Below are 19,577 nucleotides of genomic sequence, written 5' to 3'. Positions count from 1 at the left end.
ATGTGACTGACAGCTGCCGGATTCCTATATGGTACATTTGTTGCTCTTGTAGTTTGTCTGCTTATTAATCAGATTTTTATTTTTGAAGGATAATACCAGACTTGTGTGTGTTTTAGGGCGAGTTTCGTGTGTCAAGTTGTGTGTGTTGAGTTGCGTGTGGCGACATGCATGTAGGGACTTTTGTGAGATGAGTTTTGTGTGGCGACATGCGTGTAGCAACTTTTTGTGTGTCGAGTTGCATGTGACAGGTTAGTGTAGCAAGTTGTGTGCAGCAAGTTTTGCGCATGGCGAGTTTTGCGCGTGGCGAGTTTTATGTGTGGTGCCTTTTGAGTATGTGCAAGTTTTGTGTGAGGCAACTTTTACATGTGTTGCAACTTTTGTGCATGTGGCAATTTTTCTGCGTGTGGCAATTTTTCTGCGTGTGCAAGTTTTGCGTGTGGCGAGTTTTCCATGAGGTGAGTTTTGCACGTGTGGCGAGTTTTGCATGTGGAGAGTTTTGCGCGTGGCGAGTTTTGAACGGCGACTTTTGTGTTTCTACTTTTATGTGGCGAGGTTGGTGTATGTGTGGTGAAATGTGCGCTGAGGGTGGTATATGTGTTCGAGCACGTGGTAGTGTGTGGCGCATTTTGTGTGTGTGTTCATATCCCCGTGGTGGTGTGGTGATTATCCCATGTTGGGGCCCCACCTTAGCAACTGTACAGTATATACTCATTGGCGCCATCGCTGTCATTCTTTAAGTCCCCCTTGTTCACATCTGGCAGCTGTTAATTTGCCTCCAACACTTTTCCTTTCATTTTTTCCCCATTATGTAGATAGGGGCAAAATTGTTTGGTGAATTGGAAAGCACGGGGTTAAAATTTCACCTCACAACATAGCTTTGACGCTCTCGGGGTCCAGACGTGTGACTGTGCAAAATTTTGTGCCTGTAGCTGCGACGCCTCCAACACTTTTCCTTTCACTTTTTCCCCATTATGTAGATAGGGGCAAAATTGTTTGGTGAATTGGAAAGCGCGGGGTTAAAATTTCACCTCACAACATAGCCTATGACGCTCTCGGGGTCCAGACGTGTGACTGTGCAAAATTTTGTGGCTGTAGCTGCGACGGTTCAGATGCCAATCCCGGACATACACACATACATACACACATACACACATACACACATACACACATTCAGCTTTATATATTAGATATGCAAACACGTTACAAAAACATCATTTCATGGTATTATCAGCTTATTTATCGCTAACAAACTGCAATTTCTTTAGGCACTATTCTTACAAAATTAAACCTCAAACCTGGTGGTACAACCCTTCGACTCACATTCATCACCTGAACTCGGTGGACAATTCATGGCTGAAAGTGTTGGCACCCTTGAAATTGTTCCAGAAAATAAAGAATTTCTCCCAGAAAATTACTGTAATTACACATGATTTGTTATACACATGTTTATTTCCTTTGTGTGTATTGGAACAACACAAAAAAAAGCCATAAAAAAAGGCAAATTGGACATAATTTCACACAAAACTCCAAAAACGGGCCTGACAAAATTGTTGGCACATTTCCAAAATTGAGGGTAGACATCTCTGTTTCAAGCATGTGATGCTCATTAAAAGTCACCTGTGTCAAGTAAAAGGTGTGGGCAATATGAAAATCACACCTGAAACCATATTAAAAGGGGAGAAGTTGACTAAATCTTTGTATTGTGTGTGTTAGGTGTCGGTGTTCTCCCGCTGTGTGGGATAGATCCCAAGCATTGCCTGGTGCTGTGGTCTCCCATTGTGGCCAGGCCGCTGCAAGTGCTGCTCAGCGCAGACATCGGTCAGTGTTTTGCTCAGGCTTATGGTGTTACTGCTCACTTTCCAGTCAAGCCTATGGTAACCAACGATATGCAGGTGCAGCCTGATGGCTGAGAGTCTAAATCCAGAGATCTCCCTACTGAGCATGTCTATGATGTGGCGACTGCTCATTGGTGGTCAGACGATTGTTGCACCGGTGAGGTGTCAGCTTCGGATTGGCCTGTGTGAGACGCCTCGGCCAACTGGGCGTGAGTGCTTGGGGTGGAGCCTTGTGTATAAAAGGCCCTCAGTGGCGCACTAGTATCTCTAATGTGTGGTGTATGTGAGTGGATACTCTACCACTCTGGTTGCATGTTCGAGTGTGTCGCTCTATACGCAGAGAGTACTATGTCGGCAGGTAGGGTTAGGACTTGGTAATTTCTCCTTGGCTTAGCATCTGCTTCCTTCATGAGTGCGGTTAGCACAGTTGAGTTACAGAGCAAGTCCAACCCTCAGGCTAGACTCCTCTGAGAAAGCGACAGGATCTTGCACCTAGCGCCAATTGAGTTCATTTCCGTTACAACGCTTCTGCTTCCTGTATATGGTTAGCACAATTTACTGGCAAGAGCCAAGAGTTACACCTTTGTGTAACTTCCCCTGTGATGTTTAACAAGGTTTAGTACGCTAATTACTTCTCGCACTACCACTCTGTGCAGTAACTGAGCTGAGTACTCTGAGTCCTGTTCACATTGTGTGACGTTCAACACAGTGCGTTTTTTGGCGATCGCTCGCTGTCTAGTTCCGCCATTGTTCTATGGTGCCAACATTATCAAGAAGTTTACAACCCATGGCACTGTAGCTAATCTCTCTGAATGTGGACGACAGAGAAATATTGATGAAAGGTTGCAACACAGAATAGTCAGAATGGTGGAAAAACGGCCCCAATCAAGTCCCAAAGAATGTCAAGCTGTCCTGCAGGCTCAGGATGCATCAGTGTCAGCATGAACTATCCATCAACATTTGAATGAAATTAAATGTTATGGCAGGAGAGCAAGGAGGACTCCACTGCTGACACAGAGACATAAAAAACTTGACTGCTTTTGCCAAAATGCACGTGAGTAAGCCAAAATCATTCTATGTAAGCGCTGTGACAAAGTCACTGGCAAATATATGGAGAAAAGATATGATTCACTGAGGCTATTAACTTCAGTGATTTGAAATCTAGAAATTTGCTCCTGCACACTAAGTGCTGAGAGGGGTTAATTGGCCACTTAAAGGGCTAGGCTCTTAAGTGAACAACTAAAAAACAGATGGGAGGCTGTTAACCATATCATCACCCCATGGTGGGGTTTTGAAGGTAAATAGTCAGCCTTCTCAGTCATTATGTGTTTGGTAGGCCTGGAGAGTGGAGCTTTAGTGCTGTGTGTGTATGGTTTGCTATTCCTGAGCGGGCGGATTCTCACAGCTGAATAGACTGCATACCATTTTGTTTTGTTTTCCTATTTTGCCAGAGGGGCCATGTTTATTTTTAATTTGCACTGGTTTATGTTGCATGCATGTATGTAATAAACCATTAGAAGACTTAAAGATACCATATTTCCTGTATCTGCCTCCGTGTGCAGCTAAGTGAGCCGATCTACCACGGCATCATGTGGACAGATGAGATCAAGATAGAGCTTTTGGTAAAGCACATTATTCTATTGTTTGCGGAAAACAGAATGAGGCCTACAAAGAAAAGAGCACTGTACCTGGGGTTGTTTTGCTTACTCTGGCTATGGGTGCCTTGACTGTGTGCAAGGCATCATGAAATCAGAAAATTACCAAAGGATTTTGGGTCATAATGTAGTGCCCAGTGTCAGAAAGCTGTATTTTCATCCTAGGTCATTGGTTTCCAGCAGGACAGTGACCCCAAACATACTTCAAGAAGCATCCAGGAATGGATGGAACCAAAGAGCTAGAGAGTTCTGAAGTAGCCAACAATGAGTCTGGATCTAAATCCCACCACTGGAGAGATCTTAAAATTGCTGTTGGGATAAGGCACCCTTCAAATATGAGACCTTGATTGCAATTGTTTATTCCAAAGGGTGTGCAACCAAATGTTTAGTTGAGGGTGCCAACAATTTTGTCGGCCCATTCAGGGGGTTTGTGTGAAATTATGTCCAATTTACCTTTTTGTCTCTGTTTGTTTTGTTACAATACACACAGAGTAAATAAACGTGTATAGCAAAATGTGTGAATGCAATGACTTTCTGGGAGAAATACTTCATTTTGTGGAACAATTTGAAGGGTGCTGTCACTTTTGGCCATGACTGTAATTTAATCAAAACAATTAATATTTTACCTGACAATGGTGCTTAATAATGCTCAGTTCCGTTTTGAAAGGGATAGTTGTACTAAAGAAGTATTTTAAGTTGTCTCTTGAGGAATCGCCAGGTCTGCAATTTACTTATTTACTGACTGATCAGAGTTTAGGCACTCCTCTTTTAAGGACACTTCTGGTCAGTTTCCTTCTTCTACTGACACTATTCTAAAGTTTTCACTGTTATTATATTCACATATAGATATAACAATGTCTTAGAACAAACACTCGGCTAAGGAAAGTGGGAGTCGTAATTAGGAGAACTTCTTTGGAACTACCAATGCTGGGTGCTGATGTTGATTGTCAGGAGATTATGATTATGCAGGAATGACAAGAGCAGCTTAGTCAGGAACTGGCAGGGAGGGAGAGAGAAGTGAGCAGCTGACTACTGCATATAAATCAATAGGTTAGAAAGAGTTGAATGTAATGTTAGGAGTTAACTCTTCTCCTGGAATATAACTACTGCACATACTCCACTAGACTCTGGTAGCTGAGCTCCAGAGTTACCAGCTGTACACTATGCAAGATAAAAGCTCTCATTGCAGGAGAATGACAGCAGAAATAAAAAGCAAGTCAATTGCAAACTTGTTTATATTTGTGTTGTCTACTTAAAGTAATGAAATCACATGGGAATTCTGCTTTAAGTGGGGTTCTGCTTTGGCTAGATGTCCTGAAGGAGGACCAATCTATCTATAGTTCATATGCTCTAACAGCGTAAACAAAGACAGATATAGTCCATTCATATAAATGGAGACTGTTTTTTGATCAACAAGTAAGCAAAGGAAGATATCTCAAACATAAGTCACTAACATAAATACTGTAACTTATGTTTTAGTTTATATTATTAGGTGGAAAAAAGCCTATTACTTGATTAAGAAAATCTACTTAGCCCAAGCCCATTATATTGTCGTCTTAGCTTTCAGTTATGTTTTGTGTTAATTCTTTAACTTTTGCTAATAAGACTATTTTCTATCTTAATGGGGTTGTTCATTATTGGGGATATTTTTTTCTTAAATGCATACAGTTGTAACTAAAAATCTTTATAGCTTCTGTGTTCCACTGTCAATATCTGTTTGTCAGTAAATAGGGATAGCCACTTTATCTTTACGTTAACAGATGCGTTGGAGACATGATTTTGTACATTTACTATTGTATAAGTAAAACAGGTTCTTCTCCTGTGCTTGTTCATGTGTCTTTCCTTATAGACTGCTCAGCTCTCGAGTCCATAAAATGGCTGTAGGTGGAGGAGCATGTGACCAGACCGTTCTATCCCCCTCCTCCAATAGAAAGCACATATAATACCTGATGAAGGCCGTTGTGGGCTGAAATGCGTTGTTTTGTTCTTATTAAAGTGTCCTGATAAATTTGGTACTGAGCAAATTATCTCAACCTTCAAACTATCCTTGTCTTCCGGAAGCGCCAAGAAAGGAATTTTTTTTTTTTCGCTAACCCTTGTATCCTCCTCCAATAGAAAAACACCTTACATGGGAAAGCTGCTTTTCTATTGGAGGAGGCTGATGGTTTGGTTATATTCATTTCTACCAGCAGCCATTTTGTGGACAGGATAGTTCTGCAGCCTGTGAGGAAAGATGCACTAAAAGGTGCTGGAGAAGAATCTGACATACAAATATAATGGCAAATGTGCAAAGTCATGTCCTCAACACATCTATTAAAGTAAAGATAAAGTTACCAACCCTTTTAAGTTCCTTTGTAATTGTACCCTTATAAACATTGTAGATTCACTCTCTCAAATCCATGAATTTCCATGTAATCCTGAAAGAAGACTTTTTAATGTTCGCCTATATTAATAGGAAATACACTCAAGTCAGAATCGTAAAATGTTTTTACAATATTGAATGTGAATATAGCTGAACCACTACTAGTTGAAGAACAAATTTAGATATTTTTTAGCCCCGTATGTGAAAAACATCTTTTAACATCTGGATTCAGGAGCTTAGACAATATTGGCAGGGTGGTTTCTCGTTATCACCATTCTGCCAATACTATAGGTGCAGGAATTTCCTTTTGTTTCTCCGCCAAGACTGAGTATTTACTTTCAAAATTCTGAATTTTTGGGTAAAATTTTCGGTGAAGACAAATTGTAACATTACTGAGATAGGTGATCTGCATTTTTTCCCCTTCAGGGGTCTATAGGGGGAGCTGTAAGACAGAGCTCAGGTTCATCATCTGGGTCTGCAGAAAAGAGCTGTAAGACTGAGCTCAGGCTCATCATCTGGGTCTATAGGAAAGAGCTAATGCTCATCATCTGGGCCTATAGGGAATAGCTGTAAGACTGAGCTCAGGCTCATTATCTGAGTCTACAGAGAAGAGCGGTAAAACTGAGATCTGGCTCATCATCTGGGTCTATAGGGAATATCTGTAAGTCTAAACTCAGGCTCCTCATCTGGGTCTATAGGGAATAGCTGCAAGACTGAGCTCAGGCTCCTCACTTGGGTCTACAGGGAAGAGCTGTAAAACTGAGCTCAGGCTCATCATCTGGGTCTATAGGGAAGAGCTGTAAGACTGAGCTCAGGTTCATTATCTGGGTCTGCAGGAAAGAGCTGTAAGACTAAGCTCAGGCTCCTCATCTGGGTCTACAGTAAAGAGCCGTAATACTGAGATCTGGCTCATCATCTGTGTCTATAGGGAATAGCTGTAAGACTGAGCTCAGGTTCATCATCTGGGTCTGCAGGAAAGATCTGTAAGTCTAAACTCAGGCTCCTCATCTGGGTCTATAGGGAATAGCTGTAAGACTGAGCTCAGGCTCCTTACTTGGATCTACAGAAAAGAGCTGTAAAACTGAGCTCAGGCTCATCATCTGGGTCTATAGGGAAGAGCTGTAAGACTGAGCTCAGGTTCATTATCTGGGTCTGCAGGAAAGAGCTGTAAGACTAAGCTCAGGCTCCTCATCTGGGTCTACAGGAAAGAGCCGTAATACTGAGATCTGGCTCATCATCTGTGTCTATAGGGAATAGCTGTAAGACTGAGCTCAGGTTCATCATCTGGGTCTGCAGGAAAGATCTGTAAGACTGAGCTGAGGCTCATCATCTGGGTCTATAGGGAAGAGCTGTAAGACTGAGCTCAGGCTCCTCACTTGGGTCTATAGGGAAGAGCTGTAAAACTGAGCTCAGGCTCATCATCTGGGTCTATAGGGAAGAGCTGTAAGACTGAGCTCAGGTTCATTATCTGGGTCTGCAGGAAAGAGCTGTAAGTCAAAGCTCTGGCTCATCATCTGGGTCTATAGGGAAGAGCCATAAGACTGAGATCTGGCTCATCATCTGGGTCTATAGGGAATATCTGTAGGTCTGAGCTCAGGCTCCTCATCTGGGTCTGCAGGAAGTACTTGCTTTAAGCGAGCCCACCTAAAAAACTGTCCTTGATTTTATTGCAGTGGCTATAGGCAGTAATCTATAATGTTTGTTATGTTTAACATCTTTCCACTAGGGCTTTGTAATGATATAGTAGACATCAAGGTGGCTCAGTGGTTAGAACTTGCAACACTGCAGTCCTCAACACTGGACTCAAATCTGATCAAGAACAACGTCTGCATGGTAGTTATAAGTTCTTCCTGGGTTTTACTGGTTATCCTTGGACACTTCAGTTAATTGCCCTATGTGTGCCTGAGATAGTGTACTAAAATTATAAACCTTATTGGACAGGAACTGATGAACATGGAGAACATTGAGAAACATGTTGCCACTGTTTAACTATGGTGTTGGCATATAATTATATGGAGTTAAGTGAGGGTGGCTAACATAATCATTGTTACTTGTCTATAATGTGTCTCATTAAAGGGAATCTGTTATTAGATTTGTGTTATATAATCTGAAAGCAGCATAGAGTAGGGCCAGAGAGCCTAATTCCAGGAATGTGTCAATTATTAGGCTGTGTTGTTTCAATACAATCAGTGTTTTATCAGCAGGAAATTATCACTAGAGGGACTAGATCACATGTGCAGGCCAGTCCAGCTACTCTGTGTAATCCTTGCCCCACCACTTGCTGGCAGTGCACAGTGCACACAGGAAGCTGCCAATCAGGGGTGTGGGTGGGCTTATGCACAGCTCAGCATTATGAACACTACTACTCTTACAGTTGAGAAAACAAGGAATCTATAATCACTGCACCAAGCAGTGTAGTAAGTAAAACATCACTGGAATCAGGCTCTCCTCACATCATGCTGCTCTCAAATTAAATAGCAAAAGCCTGGTGACTGAATCCCTTCCCCTCCACTGTCAGGAAATGTATGTTCTCAAGTGCAGTTTATTATAAAAAAAATAGACCATGTTTTACTTGCCCTCTTCAGTTCCAGTGCTGAGTCTCCGGTACTGCTCCCTGTACCTGATGATGTATGAAGCTCTAATGTTACATCATCAGTGCTGCAGATAAATAAAGGACACCTGCAACAGTGGCAGAGGCTGTGTGCTGGACCCGGGGAGAGGGACTCAAGCTTACTTTGTGTTTTCACAACAAACTGAGCCTCAGAATACAACTTTACTGAAAATGGACAATCCCTTTAAATTTGACTGCATCACACTTTTTTGTTAAGTACTTTTTCATTTAACAGTCTCATTGTTGTTTCAGTCCTTTTTAACCTCCAGTTTATTCAGACCCTTGTAATCTGATAGTCAATCATAGAAAAAATACAATTGGTGATGAGAAAAAAAAGAGTAAAAAAAACCCAAACAAACATAAAAATGATTTCTCATTTGCTGTGTGATTATTATTGTGGCTAGTGGTGGTTGTAAACTTTATCTTTTAGTTCTGTACATTTGTATTAGGTACTATACGACATGGGTTAATTCTTTCCTTCTTATTTCACCAGGTCACAATTGCAGTTTCACCCATCAAGAACCAAATGGAACCGTAGAAAGTCCAGGTTTCCCATATGGATATCCAAATTATGCTAATTGCACTTGGACTATTAGTACAGAAGCGCAAAATCGAATACAGTTGTGGTTCCATTCATTTGCCTTAGAAGAAGACTTTGATGTCCTCTCTGTATATGATGGGGAGCTAATAGCTGAAAACCTAAGGACAAGGTAAAGTACATAATAAGAATTTGTAACTTTGAAAATGCTGAAAGGGAACCTGTCACGTGAAAAAAAGCTATTACTTATAATAATAATAATAATAATAATTTTTATTTATGTAGCGCCAACATATTCCGCAGCGCTTTACAACTTATAGAGGGGACTTGTACAGACAATAGACATTACAGCATAACAGAAATCACAGTTCAAAATAGATACCAGGAGGAATGAGGGCCCTGCTCGCAAGCTTACACACTATGAGGAAAAGGGGAGACACGAGAGGTGGATGGTAACAATTGCTTTAGTTATTGGGACCAGCCATAGTGTAAGGCTTGGGTGTTCATGTAAAGCTGCATGAACCAGTTAACAGCCTAAGTATGTAGCAGTACAGACACAGAGGGCTATTAACTGTATAAAGTGTATGAGAACATGATACTTGCTCAAAGACATAAATACCAGACTCCTTCCTTTATGTGGGCTCTGGCGCTGAGCCCGCATCTTTTCCGGCACATGACTGCTGATTTCATCAGCTGACATGTGCCCCTAACAGCTGTAGGTGGAATTGTGATCCACCTGCAGCTGTTAACATGTTAAATGCCACTGGCAATCTCTGACAACAGCATTTATCATGATTCCACCGGATTACCATCGGCGACCTTGTCACATGATCATGGGGCGCCAACGGGTTGCCATTAGTGTTGAGCGATACCTTCCGATACTTGAAAGTATCAGTATCGGATAGTATCGGCCGATATCCGAAAAATATCGGATATCGCCGATACCCGATACCAATACAAGTCAATGGGACACAAGTATCGGAAGCTATCCTGGATGGTTCCCAGGGTCTGAAGGAGAGGAAACTCTCCTTCAGGCCCTGGGATCCATATTCATGTAAAAAATAAAGAATAAAAATAAAAATATGGATATACTCACCCCTCCGGTGGACCCTGGACCTAGCGGTGTTAACCGGCAGCCTCCGTTCCTAAGAATGAGTGAGTGAAGGACCTTCGATGACGTGGCGGCTTGTGATTGGTCGCGTGACCGCTCATGTGACCGCTCACGCGACGTCATCGCAGGTCCTTCACTCGCTCATTCTTAGGAATGGAGGCTGCCGGTTGCAGCGGTTACCACCAGGGCGCGTCAGAGGGTGAGTATATCCCTATTTTTAATTTGTATTCTTTATTTTACACATGAATATGCATTCCGATCCCGAGTCCCGATATCGCAAAAGTATCGGAACTCAGTATCGGAATTCCGATACCGCAAATATCGGCCGATACCCGATACTTGCGGTATCGGAATGCTCAACACTAGTTGCCATGAAAACCTGTGGTGTGCAGGAGACCCCCTAGTTGTCAATGATAATCTCTGACCGCCCCCCCACGTCCAGTGTTCATAGCAGATGATGAAGCCCTGCTATGTGTAGCACAAGCGGTCAGAAGCTCACAGTCTCTTAAGGAGACTATTAAAGCCAGTAAAAAGTGTAAAAAATTATTTTAAAAAAATTTAAAAATATCAAAGTTCAAATCACCCCCTTTTGCCCCATTCAAAATAAAATAATAAAAAATACACATATTTGGTTTTGCCAAATTCATAAACGCCGATCTATCAAAATATAAAAAGAATTAATCGGATCGGTAAACGGTGTAACGAGAAAAAAGTGAAAACTCCAGAATTGCATTTTTTGATTGCCGCAACATTGCAATAAAATGCAATAAGAGGCAATCAAAAGACTGTATCTACCCCAAAATGGTATCGATAGAAATGTCAACACAACGCACAAAAAGTAAGCCCTCACCCAACCAGAGATCCTAAAAAATGTTGATGCTTTGGATCTCGGAAACCAGCGCCATTTTTTTTTCTTCACAAACTTCTAATTTTTTTAAACCACTTAAATATATAAGAATCTGTACATGTTCGGTATCTTTGAACTCGTAATGACCTGGAGAATCTTAATGGAAGGTCAGCTATACCATATGCTGAACATGGTAAAAAAAAAACAACATTTATAGAATTGCTTTCACAGCACTTGGAATATTTTTCCAGTACATTATATGATAAAATTAATGGTGTCATTCAAAAGTACAACTCGTCCCCAAAAAAACAAACCCTCACACAGCCATATTGAATAATTGAAAAATAAAAAAGTTATGGCTCTGGGGAAAAGGGGAGCAAAAAACAAAAATGAAAAACTGGAAAATGATGGGGTTAAGATACAAATGTATTGGTGGACATTAATGTGGTCTTTCCTCATTTATCATCATCAAAATCCCTTCCTCCTCCAAATTAACTAGGTTGTGGGAAGCTATAGAGGGGTTACCGTATTTAATTGTTCCTCAAGACTACCCATGTAATCCACAATGAAGACTTACTGGTATGAAATACTATAGACAACATGTAGGGGTTCCATGAGGCAGATTTGCACAAACTATCTATTCTAAGAGGGTCTATCTAAAGCTACAGAAAGGCTTCTGAAGACCTCCCATTTCACTGCCGTTGGCCAACTGCTACAGATTTTTACAGTCTGCTTCACACGCAAACTAAAGATTGTCATATGTTATCAAACTGTAGATGGTTTGCTATTAGACTGCAAGGGCGATCCACCGGGAATTTAATTTATACACTGCTGCTCTTTTGTATGTTGAATTGGGTCTGTATCTGGATGTTAATATATAATAATATATAATGGATAATTGGAATATGTTGAGGAATTGTAGATAATACCTTACCTGCTAAAGGTAAGCTCCAAATGTCCTCGATCCATGACTAATCACATCACTATGTAATTATTTAATCCTACATATCTGATATAACAAACTACGGATTATTCCTTTTCCAACATTGGCATTATTCAGAATTACTTCTTGAAGAGCAGTCATGCATGATATCAAATAATGCTTTAATAGTTGTAGGAGTGCGCCAGAAATTTGCTCTGCAATGTGTTGTGTTGTCTCACCCTAAGGGTACAGATCATATTCTTATACAGTGTAGATCAATTATCTATTGTACATCGAATGCATGTGAATTAAATGTAGAATAATCCGGTTTATTCCAAACTGTGAACAGGTGCTTTAGCAGGCTCGCTGCTTAATTATGTATACATGTATGCAAATTAGTGTCTATTTCTATGTGCAATATTATGGTCTGACCTTAATATATCTCACCTAAATGCTATGCCACCCAGTCCTGGATTATGATTATATTTGGCAATCTAAAGCCCTCTGCACCTGGGCCTTCTCTCCTGTTGCTTGCCAATACACTCCTATAGCGGAGGAGTTGAGTGGCAACCTCTATATGCTGCACAAAAGGCTGCTCAACCAGATGTTTCGCAAGCGTGATTATATGTCTCTAGTTTAGAGAAATACAGCTTAACCTCTCAACCCCCAGAAGTTATTTCATTTTTGCTTTTTCGTTTTTTTCTCCCCTTCTTCGCAGAACCATAACTTTTTTATTTATGGCCACGTGAGGGCTTGTTTTTTGCAGGACATATTGTACTTTTTAATGACACCATTAGTTTTAACATATTGTGTACTGGAAAACGGGAAGAAAATTCCAAGTGCGGTGAAATTGCAAAAACTGACCTGCTATTATGATTCTCCAGGTCATTACAACTTCATAGACACCAAACATGTCTAGGTTCTTTTTTATTTAAGTGGTGAAAAAAAAATCCATACTTTGGTAAAAAAAAAAAAAAAGCACCATATTCCAAAGCCCGTAGCGTCTCCATTTTTCGTGATTTGGGGCTGGGTGAGGGCTTATTTTTTGCGCGCCGAGCTGACGTTTCTATAGATACAATTTTGATGTAGATACAATCTTTTGATCACCCGTTATTGCAATTCTGGCGTTTTGACTCCTTTTTCTCATTACGCCATTTACCGATCGGGTTGATTCTTTCTTTCTATTGATAGATCGAGCCATTCTGAAAGTGGCGAGGCCAAATATGTGTATGTTTTATTTTTCTATTGTTCTATTTTGAATGGGGCGTAAGGGGGGGTGATTTGAACTTTTACATTTTCTAAATTTTTTAAATATTTTTTAAAACTTTTTTTTAACTTTTTGCATGCCTAAATAGTTTCCATGGGAGACTAGAAGCTACAGTTGTCTGATCGCTTGTGCCACACACAGAATACGATTATGATCAGATCGCCTATGTGCAGCAGAAATGCTCAATTGCTATGAGCGCTGACCACCGGGTGGCACTCATAGTAATCAGGCTGTTACCAGATACCTCTGGTTGTCATGCCAACCCATCGGTGACCCGCGATCACGTGACGGGGTCACTGATGGGTGGGATTTCCAGCGCGCTTACGGTAAGCACGAGTTAAATGCCGCTGTGAAAGATTGACAGCAGTATTTAATAGGTTAACAGCTGACATGTGCTTTGAAAGATGTGGGCTCAGCGCCAGAGCCGACATCAAAGGGTAAGATTCCGACAAGGGTGTATGGCAAATTAAGAGACCACCACGTCAAAACCCTGTCATGGGCAGCCCAATCTCCAGACCTGAACCCCATTGAAAACCTCTGGAATGTAATCAAGAGGATGATGGATAGTCACAAGCCATCAAACAAAGAAGAACTGCTTACATTTTTGCGCCAGAAGCAGTGTGAAAGACTGGTGGCAAGCATGCCAAGATGCATGAAAGCTGTGATTAAAAATCATGGTTATTCCATATTGATTTCTGAACTCTTCCTGAGTTAAAACATTAGTATTGTTGTTTCTAAATGATTATGAACGTGTTTTCATTATTTGAGGTCTGAAAGCACTGGGTTTTTTTTTTATTTGGACCATTTTTCTTTGTCAGAAAAAAATACAAAATTTATTGCTTGGGAATTCAGAGACATGCTGTCAGAAGTTTATAGAATAAAAGAAAAAAATTGCATTTAACCCAAAAATATACCTATATAGAGAAAAATCAGACAAACTGAACATTTTGCAGTGGTCTCTTAATCTTTGCCAGAGCTGTATCTTCTGTGGATGAAGGGCTATGGAAATACCGTATTTTCTGGCATATAAGGCGACTTTTTAACCCCTGAAAATCTTCTAAAAAAGTCGGGGGTCGACTTATACGCCGTGTCCATGGTCCTCATTGTTGCCCATTTCTTGGTATCCTCAATGCAGAATGATACAAGCAGATACTTTTCCATCATGCAAATCCATCATGTAGGTATCTTATTTTCTCCAAATTTATTCTGCAGTAGGACAATGATCTCAAACATACAGTATATACACAGTCATGGCCTAAAGTGTTGCCACCTTTGAAATTGTTCTACAAAATGTATATCTGACTAAAAATTAGTACAATTACACATGTTTTGTTATACACATGTTTATTTCCTTTGTTGTATTGGAGCAACACAAAAGAAGAGAGGAAAAGGCAAATTGGAAATAATTTCACACAAAACCCAAAAGTGGGCCGGACAAAATTGTTGGCACCCTCAACTTGTTGCTCACCCTTTGGAATAAATAACTGCAATTAATCACTTCTTATAACCATCAAGAAGCTTCTTACATCTCTGAATTAGAATCCTTGATTCTTTTGAATTGTTTTGAAAACTACTCTCATATTTGAAGGGTTCCCTCTCCCAACAGCAATTTTAAGATCTCTCCACAAATGTTCAATGGGATTTAGACCCAAACTCATTGCTGGCCACTTCAGAACTCTCCAGTGCTTTGTTTCCATCCATTTTTGGATGCTTATTGAAGTATGTTTGGGGTCATTGTCATGCTGGAAGACCAATAATCTAGGATGCAGACCCAGCTTTCTGACACTGGGCACTACATTGCAACCCAAAATCTTTGGAAATCTTCATATTTCATGATGCCTTGCACACCGTCAAGGCACCCAGTGCTAGACGTAGAAAACAACTCCAAAACATCATTGAACATCCGACATATTTGACTGTAGATATTGTGTTCTTTTCTTAGTAGGCCTCATTCCGTTTTTTGAAAACAGTTGAATGATATGCTTTGCCAAAAAGCTCTATTTTTATCATCATCTGTCCACAAGACGCTTTTTCAGTTGGATTTTGACTTATTCACGCACATTATGTTTCTGAGTGAGCAGTGGGGTCCTCCTGGGTCTCCTGCCATAGGGTTTCATTTAATTCAAATGTCGACGGATAGTTCGTGCTGACACTGATGCACCCTGAGCCTGCAGGACAGCTTGCATTTCTTTGGAAGTCAATTGGGACCTGCTGAATGGTGCCTCAAGCTTCAGTTTAGCTGTTATGGCATTTATTAGGCATTCCACAGACATGGCTGTGACCCAAACAATTTGAATAGTCAAAACCGCAAGAATGCTTCCAAGCCAGTCAGAAGGGAAAAACCTATAAGTAGCATGTTATTTGTGCTTTTTGCTTTTCATAGTGGTGTTCAATTAGTGCTATATTACCTGCTGAGGACCAACACTATGAGTATGAGTACTACGAGTACTTTATAGCTACTTTATGAATACAAGTAAGACCTTATTGGTAAAATATGTGATGACTCCATGTAGCAGCATTTATAAGGTGTACATGAGCCATGTATCTACCTCACTCCAAAAACGCCAAGTCCCCTTCCCTTGTAGTTGCCACAACTAAACAAGGTTTGATTGTTACGCAATTCAATAAAAACAGATTTTTCTATTTTATCCTTATTCGAGGAGCAAGCATAAAAGTTGGGTCGTTAAATTTTTTTTCTGTTTATTATGTTACAAAAATAATGGTTCAGGAAAAAAATATCAGTTTCAGCAATAACTTAGTCAAAGAATACATTAATTATTGGATTACCATATATCCACAAAAGGGAAAACTGTTAAATTAAAAGTCAAAAGGTTGAAGGACTTCTTAACGTTAGCAGATTATATCTCTACCCATTGAATTGAACATACTAAACTGTACTTATTATAGTAAGTATTTGCTGTTTAATTAATGGAAAGAAAAGACATTTTACTGTGTATATAGGAGTAAGTTTCTTAATTATTGATGTCAATGATTCAACATAATGGCCCACCCACTGCAGATTAAAAGAGTTAATTATTTTATTCTCTTTTTACAGAATCCAAATGACACAAAGTTTAAATGCAGAAATTAAATCAGTGGGGTTCTTGGAGTTTAGCTCTACATCATATCTTCTTTTTCTATGTTCTTTGTTATAGCTTTCATATTTGGCAAACTGTGTCACAGAAATTAGCATAGTTTTCTAGCATCATTGGTACCTAGAAGGAAGGAGGTTCTATAACAACCGATATACTGAGCTCAAAAAAATTAAGGGGACACTAAAATCCCACATCCTAGATATCACTGAATGAAATATTCCAGTTGTAAATCTTTATTCATTACATAGTGGAATGTGTTGAGAACAATAAAACCTAAAAATGATCAACGGAAATCACAAGTAATATCCCATGGAGGTCTGGTGTTGGAATAATGCTCAAAATCAAAGTGGAAAATGAAGTTACAAGCTGATCCAACTTCAGTGGAAATGCCTCAAGACAAGGAAATGATGCTCAGTAGTGTGTGGCCTCCACGTGCCTGTATGACCTCCTTACAACACCTGGGCATGCTACTGATGAGGTGGCACATGGTCTCCTGAGGGAACTTCTCCCAGACTAGGACTAAAGCATCCGCCAACTCCTGGACAGTCTGTGGTGCAATGTGACGTTGGTGGATGGTGCAAGACATGATGCAGCAAAGTGAAGGACAGCATCCAATCCAGGTGAAGTATAAAAACATGCTTGAAAAAGACCTATATGGTTGAAACGTTGCATTTGGCACAATAAAGGATTTTTTATACTTCACCTGGATTGAATGCTGTCCTTCACTTTGCTGTGGTATGTACTTTTCCATTTGGGTCCAGTGGAACTAGGATAGGACGAGCATCCCTATTTCAGTTGTGCTGTCAGCTATTTTCTAATATTTGGTGCAAGACTGTGGTGCAACGTGACATTGGTGGATGGTGCAAGACATGATGCAGCAAAGTGAAGGACAGCATCTAATCCAGGTGAAGTATAAAAAGTCCTTTATTGTGCCAAATGCAACATTTCAACCATATAGGTCTTTTTCAAACATGCTTGAAAAGGACCTATATGGTTGAAACGTTGCATTTGGCACAATAAAGGACTTTTTAGACTTTACCTGGATTTGATGCTGTCCTTCAGTTTGCTGCGGTATGTACTTTTCCATTTGGGTCCAGTGGAACTAGGACGGGCATCCCTATATCAGTTGTGCTGTCGGCTATTTTCTAATATTTGGTGCAAGACATGATGTCCCAGATGTGTTCAATCGGATTCATGCCTGGGGAACAGGCGAGCCAGTCCATAGCTTCAATGCCTTCATCTTGCAGGAACTGCTGACACACTCCAGCCACATGAGGTCTGGCATTGTCCTGCATTAGGATTAACCCAGGGCCAACCGCACCAGCATATGGTCTCACAAGGGGTCTGAGGATCTCATCTCGGTACCTAATGGCAGTCTGGCTACCTTTGGCAAGCAAATGGAGGGCTGTGCGGCCCTCCAAAGAAATGCCACCCCACACCATTACTGACCCACAGCCAAATCGGTAATGCTGAAGCTTGTTGCATGCAGCAGATCGCTCTCCACGGCATGTCCAGACTCCATCACGTCTGTCACATGTGCTCAATGTGAACCTGCTTTCATCTGTGAAGAGCACAGGGTGCCAGTGGCATTTTGCCAATCCTGGTGTTTTGTGGCAAATTCCAAGCGTCTGGCATGGTGTTGGGCTGTGAGCACAACCCCCATCTGTGGACGTCGGGCACTCAGGCCATCCTCATGGAGTCATTTTCTAACCATTTGTGCAGACATATGCACATTTGTGGCCTACTGGAGGTCATTCTGCAGGGCTCTGGCAGTGCTCTTCCTGTTCCTACTTTCACAAAGGCCGAGGTAGCGGTCCTGCTTCTGGGTTGTTGCCCTCCTATGGCCCCCTCCACATCTCATGGTGTACTGGCCTGTCTACTGGTAGCACCTCCAGCCTCTGGACTTTATGCTGACAGACACAGCAAACCTTCTTGCCACAGCTTGCATTGATGTGCCATCCTGGATGAGCTGCACTACCTGAGCCACTTGTGTGGGTTGTAGAGTCCGTTTACATGTGTGGAAGCACAATCAACATTTAAAAGTGACCAAAACATCTGCCAGAAAGCATTGGTTCTGAGATGTGGTCTGTGGTTCCCACCTGCAGAACCACTCCTTTACTGAGTGTGTCTTGATAATTGTCAGTAATTTCCATTTGTTGTCTGTTCCATTTGCACAACAGCATGTGAAATTGATTGTCAAACAGTGTTGCTTCCTAAGTGGACAGTTTGGTTTCACAGAAGTTTGATTTACTTGGAGTTATATTCTGTTGTTTAAGTGTTCTCTTTATTTTTTTGAGCAGTGTATTTGCCTCCCTTATTTGTTAATAATGTGTTTCTTCTGGAGAAGAGAACTTTTCATACATTCTTGTCAACGAATAGGAAAGGGATTGGGACCAACCATAACTGGAAGCCTCTCTCCAAAGGCATCATAAGGACAGCAGTCTGGCTCTACATTATATCTGACATAGTATAGTACAAGGATAAGGAATAAAATACTAATTGAACACATTAATAACAATACATCTGAATTGTAAAATTATTACAATAACAAGGTCAAGTCAACAAGTCTCCACTAACTAGGATGCTAAGGAAAAAATGGTCTGCCGACTGTATCTGATTTGTATCCTTGTATGCATGGCCTTATAAAAAAAATTACAAAAGTAAACCATCCTGCTTACCTTCACTTCGCTCCCTTGCGGCGTCTTGCTCTAGTGCCCGCAGCTGTTTTGTGCTTGTAAACAGTGCATGACAGGGATGTCATGCTCTGCTTACAAGCTGAGCACAGCTGCTGAAATAATCACTGTGCTCCACGCCAGGACTATGTGCATGGAGAGCAGTGAGTATTCATTGCTCTTTAGTAGCATGCACAGTGTCAGCCTCAACCACCGGCTTCCTGCTGCTGGGCGTTCACGTGTGTCCGCTACTTAAGAGAAATTAATATTGACCTCTCTCCACTCTCATGGGAGGGGAGAGAGGTGAATATTCATTTCTTTTAAGTAGCGGGCACAAGTAACCGCCGGCAGTTGCAGGTAGCCCCAGCTGAGGCTGACACTGTGCAATGTTATTATAGAGAAATTAATATTCACTGCCAGTGCAGTGAATATTCATTTCTCTTTAGCAGTGGGCATAGAAGTTAGCTGCAGCAGCCGGCTGAAAATGTGCTGAAAATCTCGGCTTATTCTCACGTATATACAGTAATTCTTCAGAGTTTGTGCTATACTATGCCTGATGAAGAGACCTGAGTAGTCTGGAAAGCTTGTTATTTGTTACCATCTTTTCTGTTAGCCATTAAAAGATATAAACCAGTGAGGACTCTTAAATCGTATTATTTTTC

The 19,577-nt window shown here is 40.9% G+C and overlaps 1 protein-coding gene across 2 annotated transcripts in view; it reads left to right on the top strand.

Moving 5' to 3' along the window:
• CSMD2 (CUB and Sushi multiple domains 2) overlaps positions 1–19,577 on the top strand; it is a 1,405,803-nt gene that overhangs the window by 157,785 nt on the left and 1,228,441 nt on the right. For both annotated transcript variants that reach the window (XM_077296071.1, XM_077296070.1), the window contains exon 2: positions 8,957–9,173. In XM_077296071.1, coding sequence (XP_077152186.1) covers positions 8,957–9,173 — 217 coding nt within the window. The remainder of the gene's footprint in view (positions 1–8,956; positions 9,174–19,577) is intronic.

The sequence above is a fragment of the Ranitomeya variabilis genome, chromosome 3 (assembly GCF_051348905.1).
Source record: "Ranitomeya variabilis isolate aRanVar5 chromosome 3, aRanVar5.hap1, whole genome shotgun sequence".
Classification (NCBI taxonomy): Eukaryota; Metazoa; Chordata; class Amphibia; order Anura; family Dendrobatidae; genus Ranitomeya; species Ranitomeya variabilis.
This window is presented reverse-complemented; position numbering and strand designations above follow the sequence as displayed.